Source organism: Oncorhynchus nerka, linkage group LG15 (assembly GCF_034236695.1).
Source record: "Oncorhynchus nerka isolate Pitt River linkage group LG15, Oner_Uvic_2.0, whole genome shotgun sequence".
In the NCBI taxonomy this organism is placed as follows: domain Eukaryota; kingdom Metazoa; phylum Chordata; class Actinopteri; order Salmoniformes; family Salmonidae; genus Oncorhynchus; species Oncorhynchus nerka.
In genome coordinates this window covers 98,222,002-98,249,923 of record NC_088410.1, presented here as the reverse complement: position 1 = coordinate 98,249,923, position 27,922 = coordinate 98,222,002, and the positions used below count along the sequence as shown (strand labels likewise).

At 43.3% G+C, this 27,922-nt stretch overlaps 1 protein-coding gene across 1 annotated transcript in view; it reads right to left on the bottom strand.

The window, feature by feature from the left end:
• Positions 1 to 27,922, bottom strand: part of LOC115127406 (dedicator of cytokinesis protein 3-like) — a 311,415-nt gene that overhangs the window by 126,836 nt on the left and 156,657 nt on the right. Inside the window, 5 exon segments of the mRNA XM_065000744.1 lie at positions 6,350 to 6,371; positions 6,374 to 6,449; positions 14,063 to 14,210; positions 16,112 to 16,172; positions 16,780 to 16,861. Of these exon segments, the coding sequence (XP_064856816.1) occupies positions 6,350 to 6,371; positions 6,374 to 6,449; positions 14,063 to 14,210; positions 16,112 to 16,172; positions 16,780 to 16,861 (389 nt within the window).

The following is a 27,922-nucleotide window of genomic DNA, read 5'->3' as shown; positions in this document are numbered from 1 at the left end:
GGCGCGAGACACACACATGCCAGTGTTTTTGCTTAGAATTATTTTTAGCAATGGTAGCAAAATTAGCGGGGGGGCTCCGACCAAACATTTTAAAGGCCCTCCTCTTGGCCACAGCAATAAAATGTTGCTTTTCTAATGCAAATTTCCTGCAATCTTACACAGTTTGATGCCTTGTTCTTATGCTATCTGAGTGATCAAACGTTATAACGAAATCAACCGAGGGCCCAATGTCATGACTTTTAGAGAAGTTTAGATTCTGTATATTTTATATTGAGGTGATTGTTAGCTCTCAAATAATATATATATATAATATAATATATATATATAGCTCCATTATCTTTTCTACAAACTTTATTTCTGGCTTTAGTCGTTTAAGTTTAAACTGAAAACATTTTAAGATCCCAAAATACAATTTTAAAAAATACCGAGGACTCCTCGGTCCTCAGTGCTTCACTAGTATAGACCTTTTTAACATCTTTTTTTGAGGAGCAGCAGGAAGTGAACGCTGGAACCACAAAAGACCATCCGGTGTGTTTATAAACAGCTAAGCTAGCTAACTCGATCTAGTTGGTTTCTCAAGATCAAAATGATTTGACCATAGTATTTTATAGGTGGGATGGTCTTTATGACCCGAGGACGAATCTATTTTACTAAATTAAAATTTAGAGATTTCCCAAAGAAGCATCACAGCGAGTTGCATTGCCTGCATCGATAGTAACGCCAGCAGCACGAAGTAGCGGCACCAGGATGATGTGTAGCACACAGGAAGTTGTTTACCATCTATTCTAGGTAACGTCCACTAGCTAGCGTGCTACATACAGTATAAATAGGATAGACAGCCATCTATTCTAGGTAACGTCTAGCTCTAGCGTAGAATAGGATAGACAGCCATCTATTCTAGGTAACTTCCACTATCTAGCGTGCTACATACAGTATGAATAGGATAGACAGCCATCTATTCTAGGTAACGTCCACTATCTAGCGTGCTACATACAGTATGAATAGGATAGACAGCCATCTATTCTAGGTAACGTCCACTAGCTAGCATGCTACATACAGTATGAATAGGATAGACAGCCATCTATTCTAGGTAACGTCCACTAGCTAGCGTGCTACATACATTATGAATAGGATAGACAGCCATCTATTCTAGGTAACGTCCACTAGCTAGCGTGCTACATACAGTATGAATAGGATAGACAGCCATCTATTCTAGGTAAGGTCCACTAGCTAGCGTGCTACATACAGTATGAATAGAATAGACAGCCATCCAATATTAGTATTTTTAATGACATAAACGTTAGTTTGATTTGGTATAAAACAACGTTAACTACCGAGCTAGTAGCTAAGCTAGCTAGATAACAGATTGCTAGTCCCAAAGAGAGAACTTTGACAATACGAAATACTAAATGATATATCACTTGAGAATAAGGAAGTAAGTCCTGGTCTAATTTCTATGTTTACGGCCGTGACCGGGAGTCCCATAGGGCGGCGCGCAATTGGCCCAGCGTCGTCCGGGTTAGAGGAGGGTTTGGCCCGGGGGGGGAATTAGTTCGCTCATCGCGTTCTAGCGACTCCTTGTGGCGGGTCGGGCACCTGCAGGATGACTCCGGTCGTTAGGTGAACTGTGTTTCCTCCGACACATTGGTGAGACTGGCTTCCGGGTTAAACGAGCAGGTGTTAAGAAGTGTGGCTTCTTGTTTTCGGGAAGACGCATTACTCGACCTTCACCTCTACCGAGCCCATTGGGGAGTTGCAGCAATGAGACAAGATGGTAAATATGAAATTGGGGAGAAAAAAAGGGCTAAAATGAAATAACTACGCATAGACCTGGAATATGCATGGCCAACCTTGCTCCTAGAGATCTAGCTAATGGGCGAGCAGGCTTCTGTTCCAGCCCTGATACCTGACATTAGGTGTGATCATATGTGATTAAACACTATTCATTTAAACTACTCAATAATCTCTTGTTTGGAGTAAGACGAATGTCTAAACCCACGAATCATTTACATAGGCGTACTTTGTATGATATGAAATAAAGTGTGGATTCATTTGAATTAAAATATTAAGTGAGTAAGCGTTAGGCATCGTAACATACCATAGTTGGTGTTATAATGGGTATCCCAACATGTTAAGTAAACGTTAGGCATCGTAACATACCATAGATGGTGTTATAGTGGGTATCCCGACATGATAAGTGAGTAATCGTTAGGCATCGTAACATACCATAGTTGGTGTTATAGTGGGTATCCCGACATGATAAGTGAGTAAACGTTAGGCATCGTAAAATACCATAGTTGGTGTTATAGTGGGTATCCCAACATGATAAGTGAGTAAACGTTAGGCATCGTAACATACCATAGTTGGTGTTATAGTGGGTATCCCAACATGATAAGTGAGTAAACGTTAGGCATCGTAACATACCATAGTTGGTGTTATAGTGGGTATCCCAACATGATAAGTGAGTAAACGTTAGGCATCGTAACATACCATAGTTGGTGTTATAGTGGGTATCCCGATAGTGGGTATCATGATAAGTGAGTAAACGTTAGGCATCGTAACATACCATAGTTGGTGTTATAGTGGGATATCCATCGAACATGTTGGTGTTATAGTAAATGTTAAGTGAGTAAACGTTAGGCATCGTAACATACCATAGTTGGTGTTATAGTGGGTATCCCAACATGTTAAGTGAGTGTTAGGCATCGTAACATACCATAGTTGGTGTTATAGTGGGTATCCCGACATGATAAGTAAACGTTAGGCATCGTAACATACCATAGTTGGTGTTATAGTGGGTATCCCAACATGTTAAGTGAGTAGGCGTTAGGCATCGTAACATACCATAGTTGGTGTTATAGTGGGTATCCCAACATGATAAGTGAGTAAACGTTAGGCATCGTAACATACCATAGTTGGTGTTATAGTGGGTATCCCAACATGATAAGTGAGTAAACGTTAGGCATCGTAACATACCATAGTTGGTGTTATAGTGGGTATTCCGACATGTTAGGCAGTAAATACGTTAGGCATCGTTAACATACCATAGTTGGTGTTATAGTGGGTATCCCAACATGTTAAGTGAGTAAACGTTAGGCATCGTAACATACCATAGTTGGTGTTATAGTGGGTATCCCACATGATAAGTGAGTAAATGTTAGGCCTCGTAACATACCATAGTTGGTGTTATAGTGGGTATCCCAACATGTTAAGTGAGTAAACGTTAGGCATCGTAACATACCATAGTTGGTGTTATAGTGTATCCCATGATAGAGTAAACGTTAGGCATATCCATAGTTGGTGTTATAGTGGGTATCCCAACATGATAAGTGAGTAAACGTTAGGCATCGTAACATACCATAGTTGGTGTTATAGTGGGTATTCCGACATGTTAAGTAAACGTTAGGCATCGTAACATACCATAGTTAGTGTTATAGTGGGTATTCCGACATGTTAAGTAAACGTTAGGCATCGTAACATACCATAGTTGGTGTTATAGTAACATACCATAGTTGGTGTTATAGTGGGTATCCCAACATGATAAGTGAGTAAACATTAGGCATCGTAACATACCATAGTTGGTGTTATAGTTGGTGTTATAGTGGTGTTATAGTGGGTATCCGACATGTTAAGTAAATCGTTAGGCATCGTAACATACCATAGTTGGTGTTATAGTGGGTATCCCAACATGTTAGTGAGTAGGCAGGCATCGTAACATACCATAGTTGGTGTTATAGTGGGTATCCCAACATGATAAGTGAGTAAACGTTAGGCATCGTAACATACCATAGTTGGTGTTATAGTGGGTATCCCAACATGATAAGTGAGTAAACGTTAGGCATCGTAACATACCATAGTTGGTGTTATAGTGGGTATCCCAACATGATAAGTGAGTAAACGTTAGGCATCGTAACATACCATAGTTGGTGTTATAGTGGGTATTCCGACATGTTAAGTAAACGTTAGGCATCGTAACATACCATAGTTAGTGTTATAGTGGGTATTCCGACATGTTAAGTAAACGTTAGGCATCGTAACATACCATAGTTGGTGTTATAGTGGGTATCCCAACATGATAAGTGAGTAAACATTAGGCATCGTAACATACCATAGTTGGTGTTATAGTGGGTATCCCAACATGATAAGTGAGTAAACATTAGGCATCGTAACATACCATAGTTGGTGTTATAGTGGGTATTCCGACATGTTAAGTAAACGTTAGGCATCGTAACATACCATAGTTGGTGTTATAGTGGGTATCCCGACATGATAAGTGAGTAAACGTTAGGCATCGTAACATACCATAGTTGGTGTTATAGTGGGTATCCCAACATGTTAAGTGAGTAAACGACATGATAAGTGAGTAAACGTTAAACGTTAGGCATCGTAACATACCATAGTTGGTGTTATAGTGGGTATCCCAACATGATAAGTTAGAGTAAACCATAGTTAGGCATCGTAACATACCATAGTTGGTGTTATAGTGGGTATTCCGACTGTTAAGTAAACGTTAGGCATCGTAACATACCATAGTTGGTGTTATAGTGGGTATCCCGACATGTTAAGTGAGTAGGCGTTAGGCATCGTAACATACCATAGTTGGTGTTATAGTGGGTATCCCAACATGATAAGTGAGTAAACATTAGGCATCGTAACATACCATAGTTGGTGTTATAGTGGGTATCCCAACATGATAAGTGAGTAAACATTAGGCATCGTAACATACCATAGTTGGTGTTATAGTGGGTATCCCGACATGATAAGTGAGTAAACGTTAGGCATCGTAACATACCATAGTTGGTGTTATAGTGGGTATCCCGACATGATAAGTGAGTAAATGTTAGGCCTCGTAACATACCATAGTTGGTGTTATAGTGGGTATCCCAACATGTTAAGTGAGTAGGCGTTAGGCATCGTAACATACCATAGTTGGTGTTATAGTGGGTATTCCAACATGATAAGTGAGTAAACATTAGGCATCGTAACCCATGATAAGTGAGTAAACGTTAGGCATCGTAACATACCATAGTTGGTGTTATAGTGGGTATCCCAACATGATAAGTGAGTAAACATTAGGCATCGTAACATACCATAGTTGGTGTTATAGTGGGTATTCCGACATGTTAAGTAAACGTTAGGCATCGTAACATACCATAGTTGGTGTTATAGTGGGTATCCCGACATGATAAGTGAGTAAACGTTAGGCATCGTAACATACCATAGTTGGTGTTATAGTGGGTATCCCAACATGATAAGTGAGTAAACGTTAGGCATCGTAACATACCATAGTTGGTGTTATAGTGGGTATCCCAACATGATAAGTGAGTAAACGTTAGGCATCGTAACATACCATAGTTGGTGTTATAGTGGGTATCGTGTTACATACCATAGTTGGTGTTATAGTGGGTATCCCAACATGATAAGTGAGTAAACGTTAGGCATCGTAACATACCATAGTTGGTGTTATAGTGGGTATCCATAGTTGGTGTTATAGTGGGTATCAACATGATAAGTGAGTAAACGGCATTACCATAGTTGGTGTTATAGTGGGTATCCCATGATAAGTGAGTAAACGTAACATACCATAGTTGGTGTTATAGTGGGTATTCCGACATGTTAAGTAAACGTTAGGCATCGTAACATACCATAGTTAGTGTTATAGTGGGTATTCCGACATGTTAAGTAAACGTTAGGCATCGTAACATACCATAGTTGGTGTTATAGTGGGTATCCCAACATGATAAGTGAGTAAACATTAGGCATCGTAACATACCATAGTTGGTGTTATAGTGGGTATTCCGACATGTTAAGTAAACGTTAGTAAACGCATCGTAACATACCATAGTTGGTGTTATAGTGGGTATTCCGACATGTTAAGTAAAATGTTAGGCATCGTAACATACCATAGTTGGTGTTATAGTGGGTATCCCAACATGATAAGTGAGTAAACATTAGGCATCGTAACATACCATAGTTGGTGTTATAGTGGGTATCCCAACATGATAAGTGAGTAAACGTTAGGCATCGTAACATACCATAGTTGGTGTTATAGTGGGTATCCCAACATGTTAAGTAAACGTTAGGCATCGTAACATACCATAGTTGGTGTTATAGTGGGTATCCCGACATGATAAGTGAGTAAACGTTAGGCATCGTAACATACCACAGTTAGTGTTATAGTGGGTATTCCGACATGTTAAGTAAACGTTAGGCATCGTAACATACCATAGTTGGTGTTACAGTGGGTATCCCAACATGTTAAGTAAACGTTAGGCATCGTAACATACCATAGTTGGTGTTATAGTGGGTATCCCAACATGTTAAGTGAGCGTTAGGCATCGTAACATACCATAGTTGGTGCTGATAAGTGAGCTGGCATCGTAACATTGGTGCTGGATTTTCTTATGATGTTTTCATGGATCTGGTACCACTCGTTCTCATTGTTACATCTGGAGAAAGAGAAAACATTAGGCAGAGATAGAGAGAGAGAGAGAGGGAGAGAGAGGGAGATCCCGAGAGAAACAGAGACAGAGATCCCAACATGATAAGTGAGTAAACGGGCATCGAACATACCATAGTTGGTGAGATTCCGACAGTAAACGATCGAACATACCATAGTTGGTGTTATAGTGGGTATTCCGACATGAGACAGAGAGAGATCCCAGAGTGAGAAACATTAGAGAGAGTTGGTGACCAGAGAGTAGAGAGTTGGTGTTATAGTGGGTATCCCAACATGATAAGTGAGTAAACGAGGCAGAGACAGAGAGAGAGAGTTGGTGTTAGTGGGTAGAGTAGAGAGAGAGAGACAGATTCCAACAGAGAGTTGGTGTTAGAGAGAGTAAACGTTAGGCATCGAGTTGGTGTTATAGTGGGTATTCCGACATGTTAAGTAGATCGTAAGATAGTTGGTGTTATAGTGGGTATCCCGACATGATAAGTGAGTGGGTATCCCAACATGAAACGTTAGGCATCGTAACATACCATAGTTGGTGTTATAGTGGGTATCCCAGAGAGTAAACGTTAGGCATCGTAACATACCATAGTTGGTGTTATAGACAGAGAGTAAACGTTAGGCATCGTAACATACCATAGAGATAGAGAGATGAGTAAACGTTAGATCAGTTGGTGTTATAGTGGGTATCCCAACATGAGAGACAGATAGACAACATGAGACAGAGTAACATACCATAGAGAGACATGAGACGTTAGGCAGAACAGTTGGTGTTATAGTGGGTATCCCACATGATAAGAGAGAGAGAGTTGGTGTTATAGTGGGTATCCCAACATGATAAGACAGAGAGAACAGACAGAGAGTTGGTGTTAGATCCCAGTTAGTAAACGAGACAGAGTGTTATAGTGGGTATTCAGAAGAAACGTTAGAGAAAGAGAGAGAGAGGCATCGAACATACCATAGTTGGTGTTAGTGGGTATCCCAACATGAGAGTAAACGATCGAACATACCATAGATAGATCCCAACATGATAAGACAGAGACAGAGAGTTGACAGAGAGAGATCCCAACATGTTAAGAGAGAGAGACAGAGTAAACGTTAGACAGACCATAGTTGGTGCTGGGAGCTGTGTAGATTTTCTTATGATGTTTTCATGAGATCTGAGAGAGAGAGAGAGAGAGAGAGAGAGAGAGAGAGAGAGAGAGAGAGAGAGAGAGAGAGAGAGAGAGAGACAGAGACAGACAGAGAGAGAGAGAGAGAGAGAGAGAGACAGAGAGAGACAGAGAGAGACAGTAACATACCATAGTTGGTGTTAGAGAGAGAGAGAGAGAGAGAGAGACAGAGAGAGAGAGAGAGAGAGAGAGAGAGAGAGAGCTCATAAGCAGATGAGCTCCTGCATTTTTCAGCATGTTCTTGAAAAAATATAGATTTGGAGTTCGATAAACAGAAAGAGAGCGAGACAGAGACAGACAGACAGAGACAGACAGAGACAGACAGACAGACAGACAGACAGACAGACAGACAGACAGACAGACAGACAGACAGACAGACAGACAGACAGACAGACAGAGAGAGAGAGAGAGTAGAGCTCAGACAGACAGATGAGACAGACAGATAGACATGACAGAAAACAGATAGATTTGACAGTTCAGAGACAGACAGACAGACAGATAGACAAAGACAGACAGACAGACAGACAGACAGACAGACAGACAGACAGACAGACAGACAGACAGACAGACAGACAGACAGACAGACAGACAGACAGAGAGGAAAGAGACAGAGGAAAGAGAGAGAGCGAGAGAGGAGAGAGAGAGATTGACCCCTGTGTCAAATATGTTTGGCATTCTCTCCAGCAGTGGGAATAATCTCCACACAGTTCTACCGACTGTTCATGTTTATCTTTTTCTTTCACATCCCATTCCATACAGTGTTTATGGTAAAACATATGAAGTGGATAGTGGATGCTATGTGTCATACAGTATGTGCTATGTGTTCTCTTAAAGACAATATCGGTAAAGATGAGATAGAACTCTGTTCTATTCTATTCTGTTGTATTCTTCTCTATTCTGTTCTATTCTATTCTGTACTATGCTTCTCTTCTGTTCTGTTCTATTCTATTCTTCTCTATTCTGTTCTATTCTATTCTATTCTGTACTATGCTTCTCTTCTGTTCTGTTCTATTCTATTCTTCTCTATTCTGTTCTATTCTACTCTATTCTAATATGTTCTACTCTATTCTGTTCTGTTCTACTCTATTCAATGTTATTCTACTCTATTCTACTCTATTCTGTCCTGTTCTATTCTACTCTATTCTACTTTATTCTATTCTATTCTACTCTATTCTGTTCTGTTCTACTCTACTCTATTCTACTATATTATATTTTATTCTACTTCATTCTATTCTATTCTACTCTATTCTATTCTATGCTACTCTATTCTACTCTATTATATTCTATTCTACTCTATTCTATTCTACTCTATTCTATTCTCTTCTGTGCTGCAAAGACTAGCCAAGGTTAGTAAAACCATGTCTGGATTATAAAATGCTTACACTAGCACCTACTTCATTCATACACATAGCGACGGCGACTGCTCTCTGAACATTCAGACAGAAACCCACAGGACAAACTCTTTATCTATACTGTATGACTGATGTAGCCTGACCACCCCTCTAGTTGATTCAGAACCTAGGTAGAACTATGACCACCACTCTAGTTGATTCAGAACCTAGGTAGAACTATGACCACTCTAGTTGATTCAGAACCTAGGTAGAACTATGACCACCCCTCTAGTTGATTCAGAGCCTAGGTATAACTATGACCACCTAGTTGATTCAGAACCTAGGTAGAACTATGACCAGCTAGTTGATTCAGAACCTAGGTAGAACTATGACCACCTAGCTGATTCAGAACCTAGGTAGAACTATGACCACCTAGCTGATTCAGAACCTAGGTAGAACTATGACCACCTAGCTGATTCAGAACCTAGGTAGAACTATGACCACCTAGTTGATTCAGAACCTAGGTAGAACTATGACCACCTAGCTGATTCAGAACCTAGGTAGAACTATGACCACCTAGCTGATTCAGAACCTAGGTAGAACTATGACCACCTAGCTGATTCAGAACCTAGGTAGAACTATGACCACCTAGTTGATTCAGAACCTAGGTAAAGCACTATTCAACATCATTATCTGTCACCGTACCAAGACTACTGCACTATTCAGCATCATTATCTGTCACCGTACCAAGACTACTGCACTATTCAGCATCATTATCTGTCACCGTCCAAGACTACTGCACTATTCAGCATCATTATCTGTCATCGTCCAAGACTACTGCAGTACATGAATGAGTGATGAGATCCTGCTAGCAACAATATATAGTATAGCCTGCAGTCTCTGTCTGTCTGTCTGTCTGTCTGTCTGTCTGTCTGTCTGTCTGTCTGTCTGTCTGTCTGTCTGTCTGTCTGTCTGTCTGTCTGTCTGTCTGTCTGTCTGTCTGTCTGTCTGTCTGTCTGTCAGTCTGTCTGCCTGTATCTCTGTCTGGCTGTCCTCTAGCCGGTCTCTGGTTCCCTTTCCCCCATACTGCAACACACACACACAACCAGAGAACATACACAACACACACACACGCCAACACTCTTCACCACATGATCTCAGTGATATGTATCTGTCCCGCTGAGAGCCCTGAGCGGGTGAGCTGGCTGTGCTGCACAGCACTCTGGGTAAGATTACCTACATTTTACAGGAATGCAGCAAAGTGGATGAAAGTGTGAAGAACAGCATGCTGGGTAGGTGCTGGGGTTCTTAGTGTGTGTGTGTGTGTGTGTGTGTGTGTGTGTGTGTGTGTGTGTGTGTGTGTGTGTGTGTGTGAGAGAGTGGGGCAGCGGAGACTCCACAAACTGCCTCTCATCTACATAATCTAACCACAAACTGCCTCTCATCTACATAATCTAACCACAAACTGCCTCTCATCTACAAAATCTAACCACAAACTGCCTCTCATCTACATAATCTAACCACAAACGGCCTCTCTATAATCTAACCACAAACTGCCTCGCATCTACATAATCTAACCACAAACTGCCTCTCATCTACATAATCTAACCACAAACGGCCTCTCATCTACATAATCTAACCACAAACTGCCTCTCATCTACATAATCTAACCACAAACTGCCTCTCATCTACATAATCTAACCACAAACGGCCTCTCATCTACATAATCTAACCACAAACTGCCTCATCTACAAAATCTAACCTAATACCCAGCAGCACAGAGCCAGGCACTAATCCACAGATCACCATGGATACCTAATACCTAGCAGTACAGAGCCAGGCACTAATCCACAGATCACCATGGATACCTAATACCTAGCAGTACAGAGCCAGGCACTAATCCACAGATCGTACCCTCCAAACTCGTACCCCTATAGAACCCTCCAAACTCGTCATTAAGCTCGAGATTCTGGGTCTCAAACCCAGCCCTGTGCAACTGGGTCCTGGACTTCCTGACGGGCCGCACCCGGGTGGTGAGGGTAGGTAACAACATCTCCACCCTGCTGATCCTCAACACTGGGGCCCCACAAGGGTGCGTGCTCAGCCCTCTCCTGTACTCCCTGTTTACCCATGACTGCGTGGCCAGGCACGCCTCCAACTCAATCATCAAGTTTGCAGACGACACGACAGGGGTAGGCTTGATTACCAACAACAACGAGACGGCCTACAGGGAGGAGGTGAGGGCCCTCGGAGTGTGGTGTCAGGAAAATAACCTCACACTCAACGTCAACAAAACAAAGGAGATGATCGTGGACTTCAGGAAATAGCAGAGGGAGCACCCCCCTAACCACATCGACGGGACAGCGGTGGGGAAGGCAGATAGTTTTAAGTTCCTCGGCGTACACGTCACGGACAAACTGAATTGGTCCACCCACACAGACAGCGTTGTGAAGAAGGTGGGCATTAGAGAGGCAACAAAGAGACCAATGATAACCCTGAAGGAGCTGCAAAGCTCCACAACAGGGATTGAAGTGTCTGTCCATAGGACCACTTTAAGCCGTATACTCCATAGAGCTGGGCTTTACGGAAGAGTGGCCAGAAAGAAGCCATTGCTTAAAGACAAAAATAAGCAAACACGTTTGTGGGAAAAAGGCATGTGGGAGACTCCCCAAACATATAGAAGAAGGTACTCTGGTCAGATGAGACTAAAATTGAACTTTTTGGCCATCATGGAAAACGCTATGTCTGGCGCAAATCCAACACCTCTCATCACCCCTAGAACATTATCCCCACAGTGAAGCACGGTGGTGGCAGCATCATGATGTTGGGATTTTTTTCATCGGCAGGGACTGGGAAACTGGTCAGAATCGAAGGAATGATGGATGGCGCTAAATACAAGGAAATTCTTGATGGAAAACCTGTTTCAGTCTTCAGAGATTTGAGACTGGGACAGAGGTTCACCTTCCAGCAGGACAATGACCCTAAGCATATTTCTAAAGCAACACTCGAGTGGTTTAAGGGGAAACATTTAAATGTCTTGGAATGGCCTAGTCAAAGCCCAGTCCACAATCCAATTGATAATCTGTGGTATAACTTAAATATTGCTGTACACCAGCGGAACCCATCCAACTTGAAGGAGCTGGAGCAGTTTGCCTTGAAGAATGGGCAAAAATCCCAGTGGCTAGATGTGCCAAGCTTATAGAGACATACTACTACAAAGTTTTGCTTTTTTGGGGGGGGTGAATAGTTATGCACTCTCAAGTTTTCTGTATTTTTGTCTTATTTCCTCTTTGCTTCCCAATAAAAAATATTTTGAATCTTCAAAGTGGTAGGCATGTTGTGTAAATCAAATGATACAAACCCCCCCAAAATATATTTTAATTCCAGGTTGTAAAGCAACAAAATAGGAAAAATTCCAAGGGGGGGGAATACTTTCACAAGCCACTGTAAATATTCCTACTGACAGTATATCAACATGTATCTATAAAACCCTACTGACAGTATATCAACATGTATCTATAAAACCCTACTGACAGTATATCAACATGTATCTATAAAACCCTACTGACAGTATATCAACATGTATCTATAAAACCCTACTGACAGTATATCAACATGTATCTATAAAACCCTACTGACAGTATATCAACATGTATCTATAAAACCCTACTGACAGTATATCAACATGTATCTATAAAACCCTACTGACAGTATATCAACATGTATCTATAAAACCCTACTGACAGTATATCAACATGTATCTATAAAACCCTACTGACAGTATATCAACATGTATCTATAAAACCCTACTGACAGTATATCAACATGTATCTATAAAACCCTACTGACAGTATATCAACATGTATCTATAAAACCCTACTGACAGTACCAGTCAAAAGTTTGGACACATTTGTGGGTTTTTCTTTATTTTTTACAATTACAACATGTCTTATTTCATAGTTTTGATGTCTTCACTATTATTCTACAATCTATCAAATTGTTTTAAAAAATAAAGAAAAAATCCTTAAATGAGTCGGTTTGTCCAAACCTTTGACTGGTACTGTACATCAACATCTGTCACAAAGTGCTTTTTACCCTTAATGCTGAACAATTTCACTTGTGGAAAAAATGAGTACAATGAAACATTAACAACAGGCAGTTCCTAAATTAGTTTTTTTTTCTTCTATTCTGACTTAATCAGCATTCAGGTTCTCCTTCATTTCCATAGTAAACACATTAGACTGTGTGACGGGAGAACCATAAGGGCGTAATGAGCGAAACAGAGCCATTTTTCCAAAGACAAAAGCCTCAGAAATGCACTCATCCACAAAACAAATGTAACCCGATTGCTATAACATTGGCATAATCATAACACAATTTTAATGTGTTGATTTTCTCTATGGCTATTAGTGGTCTATTGCTGTTGGGAGAAACTGTGTTTGTTTCCTTTTCCATTATGTCTGAGTCTAATGGTGGACGGCGATCAGGACGTGACTGAGTCTAATGGTGGAAGGTGATCAGGACGTGACTGAGTCTAATGGTGGACGGCGATCAGGACATGAATCAGTCTAATGGTGGACGGCGATCAGGACGTGAATCAGTCTAATGGTGGACGGCGATCAGGACGTGAATCAGTCTAATGGTGGATGGTGATCAGGACGTGAATCAGTCTAATGGTGGATGGTGATCAGGACGTGAATCAGTCTAATGGTGGACGGCGATCAGGACGTGAATCAGTCTAATGGTGGATGGCGATCAGGACGTGAATCAGTCTAATGGTGGATGGTGATCAGGACGTGAATCAGTCTAATGGTGGATGGCGATCAGGACGTGAATCAGTCTAATGGTGGATGGTGATCAGGACGTGAATCAGTCTAATGGTGGATGGTGATCAGGACGTGAATCAGTCTAATGGTGGATGGTGATCAGGACGTGAATCAGTCTAATGGTGGACGGCGATCAGGACGTGAATCAGTCTAATGGTGGATGGCGATCAGGACGTGAATCAGTCTAATGGTGGATGGCGATCAGGACGTGAATCAGTTAAAATACAATTATATAATTTCATACGGTACAGCAGTGTGTGTGTGTGTGTGTATGCTACTCACGTGTAGACTTTGAGTACAAAGTCCTTCTCCTCCTTTAGTTCTGAGATGGTCTGTAGGACATCACTCATGGCCAGAACTGCACAGCCGTACGGTCTTCTGTACTGGACGTGAGGAGGACCCTTCTTAGTGTCATTCAGCAGCATCCGACCTGCACACACACACACACACACACAAACATACAATAAGACCAAAATAATATTTTAGTACGTACAGAATATAGTACATACCAAGTCATGATATTTAAGCAATAAGGTCCGAGGAAGTGTGATATATGGTCAATATACCACGGCTACGGGCTTTTCTTAAGCACGACGCACTGCGGAGTGCCTGGATACAGCAATCAGCCGTGGTATATTGACCATATATCACAAACTCCGAGGTGCATTATTGGAGCAGTAAAAATATATGTTTTGTCATACCTGTTATACGGTCTGATATATGACTGTCAGCCAATCAGCATTCAGGGCTCGAACCACCCAGTTTATAATTACATTTGAGTCATTTAGCAGACGCTCTGATCCAGAGCCACTTAGAGCAGGGAGTTATTTAACAGACTCTCTGATCCAGAGTCACTTACAGCAGTGAGTCATTTAGCAGACTCTCTGATCCAGAGCCACTTACAGTAGTGAGTCATTTAGCAGACTCTCTGATCCAGAGCCACTTACAGTAGTGAGTCATTTAGCAGACTCTCTGATCCAGAGCCACTTACAGTAGTGAGTCATTTAGCAGACTCTCTGATCCAGAGCCACTTACAGCAGTGAGTCATACTGGTCCCTCGTGGGAATCGAATCCACAACCTTGGTGTTACAAGCACCATGCTCTACCAAACTGAGCCACAAGGGGCAGTACAGTACAGTACAGTACAGTACTGTCTGTCTGTCTGTCTGTCTGTCTGTCTGTCTGTCTGTCTGTCTGTCTGTCTGTCTGTCTGTCTGTCTGTCTGTCTGCCTGTCTGCCTGCCTGCCTGTCTGCCTGCCTGCCTGCCTGCCTGCCTGCCTGCCTGTCTGCCTGTCTGTCTGTCTGTCTGTCTGTCTGTCTGTCTGTCTGCCTGCCTACCTGTCTGTCTGTCTGCCTGCCTGCCTGCCTGCCTGCCTGCCTGCCTGCCTGCCTGCCTGTCTGTCTGTCTGTCTGTCTGTCTGTCTGTCTGTAGTCACATCAGTTAATTTGTGTGCCTGTCGTATCCTAAACGTCACCTCAGGTGCTTGGTTCTGTACTTCTGGATCTGAGCAGACAGCTAGCGTAGGGAAATATCATTGAGCAGAAAGCTAGAGGAAGAGTTGTATACTGTATGATACTGGAGCAGTTTTACATATGGAACACTCTGTGGAAAGGGTTCTACACGGAACTCAAAATGATTCTACTTGTAACCAAAAGGGGTTCTACCTGGATCCAACAATGGTTCTTTAAAGGTGTCTCCTATGGGGACAGCTGAGTGTACAGTTAGAAAGTGGAGTCGGGATCCAGAGGAAGAGAATCACTGAGATAGATATAGGGCCTGGCGTGCTCAACTGGCGTGCTCAACTGGCGTGCTCAACTGGTGTGCTCAACTGGCGTGCTCAACTGGCGTGCTCAACCGGTGTGCTCAACCGGCGTGCTCAACCGGCGTGCTCAACCGGCGTGCTGAACTGGCGTGCTCAACTGGCGTGCTCAACTGGCGTGCTTAACCTGCGTGCTCAACCGGCGTGCTCAACCGGCGTGCTCAACCGGCGTGCTCAACCGGCGTGCTCAACTGGCGTGCTCAACCGGCGTGCTCAACCGGCGTGCTCAACCGGCGTGCTCAACCGGCGTGCTCAACTGGCGTGCTCAACTTGTGTGCTCATGCTTTGTATGAAAGCTGTAATTTGGGCTCAAATGTGGACTGATCTGCACATTCAGAGCCAGCCAAGGAAAGATAACACAAAAGTTACACGAGGCCACTTAAGGATGTTGCTGGCCTTTGCAGGAGGAGAGGGGCAACCCTCCCAAGCCTATATCCTGAAATGAAAACAGACGCAGCATACTGTTTTACCCTCAATGAGACCAAATCAAATTCTAGACATCATGTCTTACCAGTTCTGATGACTTGGGAAACAATATACAGGTCCCGCTTCATGTCCTTATTGCTTAGATCCTGCAGAGTAGACAGTTAAATACATTACTTAGTTGTGTAAGGGGTGATAAAGGCCAGAGTAGACAGTTAAATACATTACTTAGTTATGTAAGGGGTGATAAAGGCCAGAGTACACAGTTAAATACATTACTTAGTTGTGTAAGGGGTGATAAAGGCCAGAGTACACAGTTAAATACATTACTTAGTTGTGTAAGGGGTGATAAAGGCCAGAGTAGACAGTTAAATACATTACTTAGTTATGTAAGGGGTGATAAAGGCCAGAGTACACAGTTAAATACATTACTTAGTTGTGTAAGGGGTGATAAAGGCCAGAGTACACAGTTAAATACATTACTTAGTTGTGTAAGGGGTGATAAAGGCCAGAGTAGACAGTTAAATACATTACTTAGTTATGTAAGGGGTGATAAAGGCCAGAATAGACAGTTAAATACATTACTTTGTTGTGTAAGGGGTGATAAAGGCCAGAATAGACAGTTAAATACATTACTTAGTTGTGTAAGGGGTGATAAAGCCAATAACCATTATGGAAACTATTGTTTGATGATCACATAAATGTTGATTGTGATGCTATTGGGGTCGGAGGCGGATGGGTGTCTGGTGAGCTCACCGTGAAGAGAGCACACAGTCGGTCAACCTTTTCTGGATTTTTGGGACCTCCATTCTTGTTCAGTCTGACCATAAACTTCTCACTGAAATAAGAAAGAACATCTACCATTTGCTGCATTTCCAATGCAATTTCCTGCGATGGGATGTTCAAGTCACACTATTTAGAATCTCCCACGACACACTTTTGATTCAAACTGTCATTGGCCAGAAAAATACAAATAAAAACATGCAGTATAATACAATACAAAATACATGTTCTAAACCAAACCGTTATCACTTCGCAAAGATATAGAGACCATCTAAGGATAGCAGCATATTACATGACCTGTTAAAGGGGAAATCTGCAACAATAACAAAGGGCCACCTACCCGCTGATTTGGTAAACATCTAAGGGATAGGTCTGGAGAAATGTAACCACTCTCTAACTCATAGACAGAGCTATGGATACAAGGACTGACCATACATGATATCAAAATGATAGTCTTAACTAGGGATGTGAAAATGGTAAACATTTTCTTAACATTTTAAACTGCCTTTTTTTAACTGCCTTTAAAAAAAAATACATTTTAATGGTAAGAAAAAAACTGAAGATGATGTGAATTCACAATTCAGATAATATTCCTGTTAATGACCACTAGGGGGCAGTGCAGTTCAGTCTACCTCAGTCCTGGCTACCAGACCGCGCTCACCTTACTGCTGTCCCCCACCCACTCAGCAACCATGGTAGTTAATGCTGTTTGAGGTTCTCTGCTCTGGGCTTCTCCTCCATGTTCCCAGTTGTCAGGACATGGGACTTCATGTCCCACTTCTCACCAATGTGATTGCTGGTAGCAGTGACGTATGACAGCGTGTTCATAGGCGTCCAACAATCTTTTGTTAACGCCACGTATTGTGTTTGAGAGCTCGCGCTTTGTACTATTTCTCCATCCGGGCCATCACGGTTTATCGACATGTCATCGTGTATTGTGTGTGTAAATATGGCATCAGGGTGTTTAAGCCCACATCCTCTCATAGACATTAAAACATCAGTGCGTTGAAGCCCACATCCTCTCATAGACATTAAAACAGCAGGGTGTTGAAGGCCACATCCTCTCATAGACATTAAAACATCAGGGTGTTGAAGCCCACATCCTCTCATAGACATTAAAACATCAGGGAGTTGAAGCCCACATCCTCTCATAGACATTAAAACATCAGGGTGTTGAAGCCCACATCCTCTCATAGACATTAAAACATCAGGGTGTTGAAGCCCACATCCTCTCATAGACATTAAAACATCAGGGTGTTGAAGACCACATCCTCTCATAGACATTAAAACATCAGGGTGTTGAAGCCCACATCCTCTCATAGACATTAAAACATCAGGGTGTTGAAGTCCACATCCTCTCATAGACATTAAAACATCAGGGTGTTGAAGCCCACATCCTCTCATAGACATTAAAACATCAGGGTGTTGAAGCCCACATCCTCTCATAGACATTAAAACATCAGGGTGTTGAAGCCCACATCCTCTCATAGACATTAAAACATCAGGGTGTTGAAGCCCACATCCTCTCATAGACATTAAAACATCAGGGTGTTGAAGCCCACATCCTCTCATAGACATTAAAACATCAGGGTGTTGAAGCCCACATCCTCTCATAGACATTAAAACATCAGGGTGTTGAAGCCCACATCCTCTCATAGACATTAAAACATCAGGGTGTTGAAGCCCACATCCTCTCATAGACATTAAAACATCAGTGCGTTGAAGCCCACATCCTCTCATAGACATTAAAACATCAGGGTGTTGAAGCCCACATCCTCTCATAGACATTAAAAACATCAGGGTGTTGAAGCCCACATCCTCTCATAGACATTAAAACATCAGGGTGTTGAAGCCCACATCCTCTCATAGACATTAAAACATCAGGGTGTTGAAGCCCACATCCTCTCATAGACATTAAAACCAGTAGATGGTAAGGAAGTCAGAACTATGTGAATTTGAAACGTGCCATATTGCTGGATGGGGCTGAATGGCACCAAAAATGTTTGCTTTGGATCACAGTGAAAGTGGCCTTAACTAGCAAAGAATCATGGTCGATGTTGTCGTTTTCATCCTGCCTGAGAGTAGCCTGCTGGCCCGTGATTGGTCAGTGTCAGCACGAGGTCCTGTGTGACGACAAATGTAGAAGTCAGAATGGATCACTTTTTAATTACATATCTAGTAGTCAGAATGGATCACTATTTAATTACATATCTAGTAGTCAGAATGGATCACTATTTAATTACATATCTAGTAGTCAGAATGGATCACTATTTATTAAATATGTAGTAGTCAGAATGGATCACTATTTAATTAAATATGTAGTAGTCAGAATGGATCACTATTTAATTAAATATGTAGTAGTCAGAATGGATCAATATTTAATTAAATATGTAGTAGTCAGAATGGATCAATATTTAATTAAATATGTAGCAGTCAGAATGGTTCGCTATTTAATTAAAAATCTCAATTTTTTTGTGAACGTAAAAATTCAATGTGGGGATCGAACTTGATCATAATTTCTTTTTATTTCTCCTGTGTTTTTTCTACATTTTACTACATTGTTATTGATTATTGCATTGTTGGGTTTTGAGTTTGTAAATAAGACATTTCACTGTACTTGTGACATTAAACATGTCAAACTTAAACACATTTTAGAGCCCAAAATGACAATAAAAAAAATAAAAAATGTTGGGCTGTTCTGGAGATCGTAATTTACATAGGATTTCTAGGGCAGACCAGAGCTTTTGGCACCACTAGGCTCCTATCAGCAGCCGACCATCAGAGTTAGTGATGTCATGCTCCAGACCAGAGCTTTTGGCACCACTAGGCTCCTATCAGCAGCCGACCATCAGAGTTAGTGATGTCATGCTCCAGACCAGAGCTTTTGGCACCACTAGGTTCCTATCAGCAGCCGACCATCAGAGTTAGTGATGTCATGCTCCAGACCAGAGCTTTTGGCACCACTAGGCTCCTATCAGCAGCCGACCATCAGAGTTAGTGATGTCATGCTCCAGACCAGAGCTTTTGGCACCACTAGGTTCCTATCAGCAGCCGACCATCAGAGATAGTGATGTCATGCTCCAGACCAGAGCTTTTGGCACCACTAGGCTCCTATCAGCAGCCGACCATCAGAGTTAGTGATGTCATGCTCCAGACCAGAGCTTTTGGCACCACTAGGTTCCTATCAGCAGCCGACCATCAGAGTTAGTGATGTCATGCTCCAGACCAGAGCTTTTGGCACCACTAGGTTCCTATCAGCAGCCGACCATCAGAGTTAGTGATGTCATGCTCCAGACCAGAGCTTTTGGCACCACTAGGTCCCTATCAGCAGCCGACCATCAGAGTTAGTGATGTCATGCTCCAGACCAGAGCTTTTGGCACCACTAGGTTCCTATCAGCAGCCGACCATCAGAGTTAGTGATGTCATGCTCCAGACCAGAGCTTTTGGCACCACTAGGCTCCTATCAGCAGCCGACCATCAGAGTTAGTGATGTCATGCTCCAGACCAGAGCTTTTGGCACCACTAGGTTCCTATCAGCAGCCGACCATCAGAGATAGTGATGTCATGCTCCAGACCAGAGCTTTTGGCACCACTAGGCTCCTATCAGCAGCCGACCATCAGAGTTAGTGATGTCATGCTCCAGACCAGAGCTTTTGGCACCACTAGGTTCCTATCAGCAGCCGACCATCAGAGTTAGTGATGTCATGCTCCAGACCAGAGCTTTTGGCACCACTAGGTTCCTATCAGCAGCCGACCATCAGAGTTAGTGATGTCATGCTCCAGACCAGAGCTTTTGGCACCACTAGGTCCCTATCAGCAGCCGACCATCAGAGTTAGTGATGTCATGCTCCAGACCAGAGCTTTTGGCACCACTAGGTTCCTATCAGCAGCCGACCATCAGAGTTAGTGATGTCATGCTCCAGACCAGAGCTTTTGGCACCACTAGGCTCCTATCAGCAGCCGACCATCAGAGTTAGTGATGTCATGCTCCAGACCAGAGCTTTTGGCACCACTAGGTTCCTATCAGCAGCCGACCATCAGAGTTAGTGATGTCATGCTCCAGACCAGAGCTTTTGGCACCACTAGGTTCCTATCAGCAGCCGACCATCAGAGTTAGTGATGTCATGCTCCAGACCGGAGCTTTTGGCACCACTAGGTTCCTATCAGCAGCCGACCATCAGAGATAGTGATGTCATGCTCCAGACCAGAGCTTTTGGCACCACTAGGCTCCTATCAGCAGCCGACCATCAGAGATAGTGATGTCATGCTCCAGACCAGAGCTTTTGGCACCACTAGGTTCCTATCAGCAGCCGACCATCAGAGATAGTGATGTCATGCTCCAGACCAGAGCTTTTGGCACCACTAGGTTCCTATCAGCAGCCGACCATCAGAGATAGTGATGTCATGCTCCAGACCAGAGCTTTTGGCACCACTAGGTTCCTATCAGCAGCCGACCATCAGAGTTAGTGATGTCATGCTCCAGACCAGAGCTTTTGGCACCACTAGGTTCCTATCAGCAGCCGACCATCAGAGTTAGTGATGTCATGCTCCAGACCAGAGCTTTTGGCACCACTAGGCTCCTATCAGCAGCCGACCATCAGAGTTAGTGATGTCATGCTCCAGACCAGAGCTTTTGGCACCACTAGGCTCCTATCAGCAGCCGACCATCAGAGTTAGTGATGTCATGCTCCAGACCAGAGCTTTTGGCACCACTAGGTTCCTATCAGCAGCCGACCATCAGAGTTAGTGATGTCATGCTCCAGACCAGAGCTTTTGGCACCACTAGGCCCCTATCAGCAGCCGACCATCAGAGTTAGTGATGTCATGCTCCAGACCAGAGCTTTTGGCACCACTAGGTTCCTATCAGCAGCCGACCATCAGAGTTAGTGATGTCATGCTCCAGACCAGAGCTTTTGGCACCACTAGGTTCCTATCAGCAGCCGACCATCAGAGATAGTGATGTCATGCTCCAGACCAGAGCTTTTGGCACCACTAGGCTCCTATCAGCAGCCGACCATCAGAGATAGTGATGTCATGCTCCAGACCAGAGCTTTTGGCACCACTAGGTTCCTATCAGCAGCCGACCATCAGAGATAGTGATGTCATGCTCCAGACCAGAGCTTTTGGCACCACTAGGTGCCTATCAGCAGCCGACCATCAGAGATAGTGATGTCATGCTCCAGACCAGAGCTTTTGGCACCACTAGGTTCCTATCAGCAGCCGACCATCAGAGTTAGTGATGTCATGCTCCAGACCAGAGCTTTTGGCACCACTAGGTTCCTATCAGCAGCCGACCATCAGAGTTAGTGATGTCATGCTCCAGACCAGAGCTTTTGGCACCACTAGGCTCCTATCAGCAGCCGACCATCAGAGTTAGTGATGTCATGCTCCAGACCAGAGCTTTTGGCACCACTAGGCTCCTATCAGCAGCCGACCATCAGAGTTAGTGATGTCATGCTCCAGACCAGAGCTTTTGGCACCACTAGGTTCCTATCAGCAGCCGACCATCAGAGTTAGTGATGTCATGCTCCAGACCAGAGCTTTTGGCACCACTAGGCTCCTATCAGCAGCCGACCATCAGAGTTAGTGATGTCATGCTCCAGACCAGAGCTTTTGGCACCACTAGGCTCCTATCAGCAGCCGACCATCAAAGTTAGTGATGTCATGCTCCAGACCAGAGCTTTTGGCACCACTAGGTTCCTATCAGCAGCCGACCATCAGAGTTAGTGATGTCATGCTCCAGACCAGAGCTTTTGGCACCACTAGGCTCCTATCAGCAGCCGACCATCAGAGTTAGTGATGTCATGCTCCAGACCAGAGCTTTTGGCACCACTAGGCTCCTATCAGCAGCCGACCATCAGAGATAGTGATGTCATGCTCCAGACCAGAGCTTTTGGCACCACTAGGCTCCTATCAGCAGCCGACCATCAGAGATAGTGATGTCATGCTCCAGACCAGAGCTTTTGGCACCACTAGGCTCCTATCAGCAGCCGACCATCAGAGTTAGTGATGTCATGCTCCAGACCAGAGCTTTTGGCACCACTAGGTTCCTATCAGCAGCCGACCATCAGAGATAGTGATGTCATGCTCCAGACCAGAGCTTTTGGCACCACTAGGCTCCTATCAGCAGCCGACCATCAGAGTTAGTGATGTCATGCTCCAGACCAGAGCTTTTGGCACCACTAGGTTCCTATCAGCAGCCGACCATCAGAGTTAGTGATGTCATGCTCCAGACCAGAGCTTTTGGCACCACTAGGCTCCTATCAGCAGCCGACCATCAGAGATAGTGATGTCATGCTCCAGACCAGAGCTTTTGGCACCACTAGGTTCCTATCAGCAGCCGACCATCAGAGTTAGTGATGTCATGCTCCAGACCAGAGCTTTTGGCACCACTAGGTTCCTATCAGCAGCCGACCATCAGAGTTAGTGATGTCATGCTCCAGACCAGAGCTTTTGGCACCACTAGGTTCCTATCAGCAGCCGACCATCAGAGTTAGTGATGTCATGCTCCAGACCAGAGCTTTTGGCACCACTAGGCTCCTATCAGCAGCCGACCATCAGAGATAGTGATGTCATGCTCCAGACCAGAGCTTTTGGCACCACTAGGCTCCTATCAGCAGCCGACCATCAGAGTTAGTGATGTCATGCTCCAGACCAGAGCTTTTGGCACCACTAGGCTCCTATCAGCAGCCGACCATCAGAGTTAGTGATGTCATGCTCCAGACCAGAGCTTTTGGCACCACTAGGTTCCTATCAGCAGCCGACCATCAGAGTTAGTGATGTCATGCTCCAGACCAGAGCTTTTGGCACCACTAGGTTCCTATCAGCAGCCGACCATCAGAGTTAGTGATGTCATGCTCCAGACCAGAGCTTTTGGCACCACTAGGTTCCTATCAACAGCCGATAGAGCGTGATGTCACGCTCCAGACCGGAGACTGGGGGCCGAAGCTTCCTATACCATTTGACAATGGATGCATGTTAACTGCAGTCATTTCTATAATCGGTGCTGTGATGTGATGGAGTGAGAAAATCACAGCTCTGATTGCAGAAATGATTGCAGTTGACATGCAGCCATTGTCAAATGGTAGAGGATGTCTCCTTCAATACCTTAATGGTATATCTAGAACCAGACTACATGTTGAAAAACCGTGACGGCCACGATGGAGACGATGTTTTCTCTGCAAGTACAAAGCGCGAGCTCTCAAACAAAATATGTGGCGTTAACAACAGATTGTTGGGCGTCTATGAACACACTGTCATACGTCACTGCTACCAGCAATCACATTGGTGAGAAGTGGGACATGAAGTCCCATGTCCTGACAACTGGGAACATGGAGGAGAAGCCCAGAGCAGAGAACCTCAAACAGCATTAACTACCATGGTTGCTGAGTGGGTGGGGGACAGCTGTCTGACACTTCTGTATGTGTAATGTTTACTGTTAATTTTTATTGTTTATTTCACTTTATATATTATCTACCTCACTTGCTTTGGCAATGTTAACACATGTTTCCTATGCCAATAAAGCCCTTGAATTGAATTGACAGCAGTAAGGTGAGCGCGGTCTGGTAGCCAGGACTGAGGTAGACTGAACTGCACTGCCCCCTAGTGGTCATTAACAGGACCATTATCTGAATTGTGAATTCACATCATTATATGTAATTTTTTCTTATTGTTTAAACATTTAAACCTTAAGAAAATGTTTACATTTGACACATCCCTAGCACACACACACACACACTCACACACACACACACATACACAAACAGAAACACACACACACCAACACTGTATGCAACCGTTTGACTCAGAGGGGGGCATGATGCTGTCAGAGGGGGGTATGTCTTTCTGTTTTTTATCTGTATATTTTGTCTGATGCCTGCATGCGTGTGGCTCCACAGTGACTCACAGAAAGCAAAGACATCTAAAAGAAGACGATGCCCATGAGGTACTATCTTTATCTATACACAGCAGATTATTTTGGGTCCAGTAAGGACAAACTATCATCAGAATATAACTATTTTGGGTCCAGTAAGGACAAACTATCATCAGAATATAAATAAGGACAAACTATCATCAGAATATAAATATATTGGGTTCAGTAAGGACAAGCTATCATCAGAATATAAATATATTGGGTCCAGAAAGGACAAACTATCATCAGAATATAAATATATTGGGTCCAGTAAGGACAAACCATCATCAGAATATAAATATATTGGGTCCAGAAAGGACAAACTATCATCAGAATATAAATATGTTGGGTCCAGTAAGGACAAACTATAATTTAGTTTGTCTGGGACTCTATAGATTGCGTCTGGGACTCGATATCATGTTACCTACAGCCCATCTCCCCTGGGATGAGAGATTATCTATGTCACTGTTAGGATATCTATACCACAGCTTGACAAAGCACCAGCCAGCCACCTTAGAGGACTTGAAACTATTTCCATGTATTATCCTGGCTAAACACCTGCTAGCAACCTTAAAGGACTTGAAACTATTTCCATGTATTATCCTGGCTAAACACCTGCTAGCTAGTAGCTACCTCAGAGTGCCCAATTCAAACTATACGTTTGTTAGTAACATATTGCACCTCGGGAGAAGTTGCTAGATGTTTTTGTTTTCTGTTAGGATCTCTGGCTAGGCACCTGCTAGCTACCTCAGAGTGCTAGTTCAAACCATAAGTGTGTTATTAGCATTTGATTTAGCTACCAATCATTCGACACAAAAAAAAGAAGCTGTCGTACTTTAGAACATTGACCCATCAGACATTTGTATTGAACAAAGGAAGTAGAAATGATCATGTGACTGGGTAGAAAGGGCTTTTAACGATTACCTTCTATCTAGGAGGAGACGTTACTCTACGGTCTATTCCCCCCAGGACACTGATTGCCTGGCTCTTTTTCCACCTTCCCTCGGGTTGGGTACAGTTACCTTAGTCTCCATTCCAATATTCACACTATCATTCCACTTAAAATATAGTCGTTTGAAACTGAGTACTCTACTGATATTTCCAGCAAATATATACGATTTCATAGTTTGTTCCCCTCTGTGAGAGGAACTGATTCACTGCTGATGGCTTGTCCTTTCTGGACCCAATATATTTATATTCTGATGATGGCTTGTCCTTTCTGGACCCAATATATTTATATTCTAATGATAGTTTGTCCTTTCTGGACCCAATATATTTATATTCTGATGATAGTTTGTCCTTACTGGACCCAATATATTTATATTCTGATGATAGCTTGTCCTTACTGGACCCAATATATTTATATTCTGATGATAGCTTGTCCTTACTGAACCCAATATATTTATATTCTGATGATAGCTTGTCCTTACTGGACCCAATATATTTATATTCTGATGATAGTTTGTCCTTTCTGGACCCAATATATTTATATTCTGATGATAGCTTGTCCTTACTGGACCCAATATATTTATATTCTGATGATAGCTTGTCCTTACTGGACCCAATATATTTATATTCTGATGATAGTTTGTCCTTACTGAACCCAAAAGTCGTGTTAATATTTTTTATAATTATTTCTTATGGTTGTTACATTGTCCAGAAGGAATGCATTTGGTTGGATGATTAACACCATCCTGTACATACAACTAATACAACTTGAAACCCATGGACAGGTTGTGAGTGGGTAGGACTGCCTGAGATGGTGGTGAAATGATAGATATTTGACAAGGAAAGATATACTTCAGACCACATTTATTTAAATATGCCTCCTTGGTAACGAAGTCTCCGTGGTAACTACTGCAGCTCCTTTGGTCTCCAGGCGTACCTCCTCTAGTGTCCCCAGATTCTACTGTGTTACCATAAAACAGGTCCCCCTACAACAGAAACATCTACTGGGTTCTGTGACGACGACATGCAGCATGTCAATATCTTCAGTGGGATGATTTAGATCTTCTCAGTGACAGAATCCATTCAGAACAAAGGCTGCCACACACACTCACACACACACACACACACACACACACACACACACACACACACACACACACACACACACACACACACACACACACACACACACACACACACACACACACACACACACACACACACTCACACACACTCACACACACATGTATTTGCCTCTTGTAGCCTGAGCTTGATGTCAGACCCACCAGAGAAGTGATGATAATACCAGACAACAGGTTATCAAGGTCAAACCAGCTGAACAGCTTTTCTCTGCCTGACCGCTGTGTGTGTGTGGCAGCCACAGTTCCTGCTGCTCGTTTAAATGTGGGGAGAAAGAAGGATAATGAAACCCTCTCCTCTCCGTCTCCTCTCTGCCTGTCTCCTCTCTGTTTTCTCTAAGTCTCCTCTCTGCCTGTCTCTTCTCTGCCTGTCTCCTCTCTGTCTCCTCTCTGTCTCTTTCTGTCTCCTCTAAGTCTCCTCTCTGCCTGTCTCTTCTCTGCCTGTCTCCTCTCTGTCTCCTCTCTGTCTCCTCTCTGTCTCCTCTCTGTCTTCTCATGTCTCCTCTCTGTCTCCTCATGTCTCCTCATGTCCCCTCTCTGTCTCCTCTCTGTCTCCTCATGTTTCCTCATGTCTCCTCTCTGTCTCCCCCCAGAGAAGGAAGTGCTCAGTGGAGCTGCACCATCCAGCTGTGTGACACATGCCATGTTACACACACACACACACACACACACACACACACACACACACAACCTACGCTACATCAGTGTCATTATACACATTAGCTATTCATTGTGTTTTATGATAATTAAAACAACCATACATCATTTATAAATCTCATTAACAAAGCTATTGATAATTCATTAGTGCATTAACGTACGGATGGTTCAACATCATGGACTAACTGTCAGGTAAATGTAAAACCTAAAATAAATAAATAAACGGAAACAAAATGTAATCAATTCAAATATAAACACTGTGATATTGACTGGGATCGTTGTCATCCGTAAAAGACTGGAGCAAAGTGTTTTTCTAGTCTGGATAGATGTCGTCGGATCACAGTGTTCCTTAACCTGACCGTATCACCACTCCATCTATCTGCCGGCCCTCCTTTAGGTCATACGGTATTGGCTAGTGGGGCTCCGCGAGTGGCGCAGCGGTCCAAGGCACTGCATCTC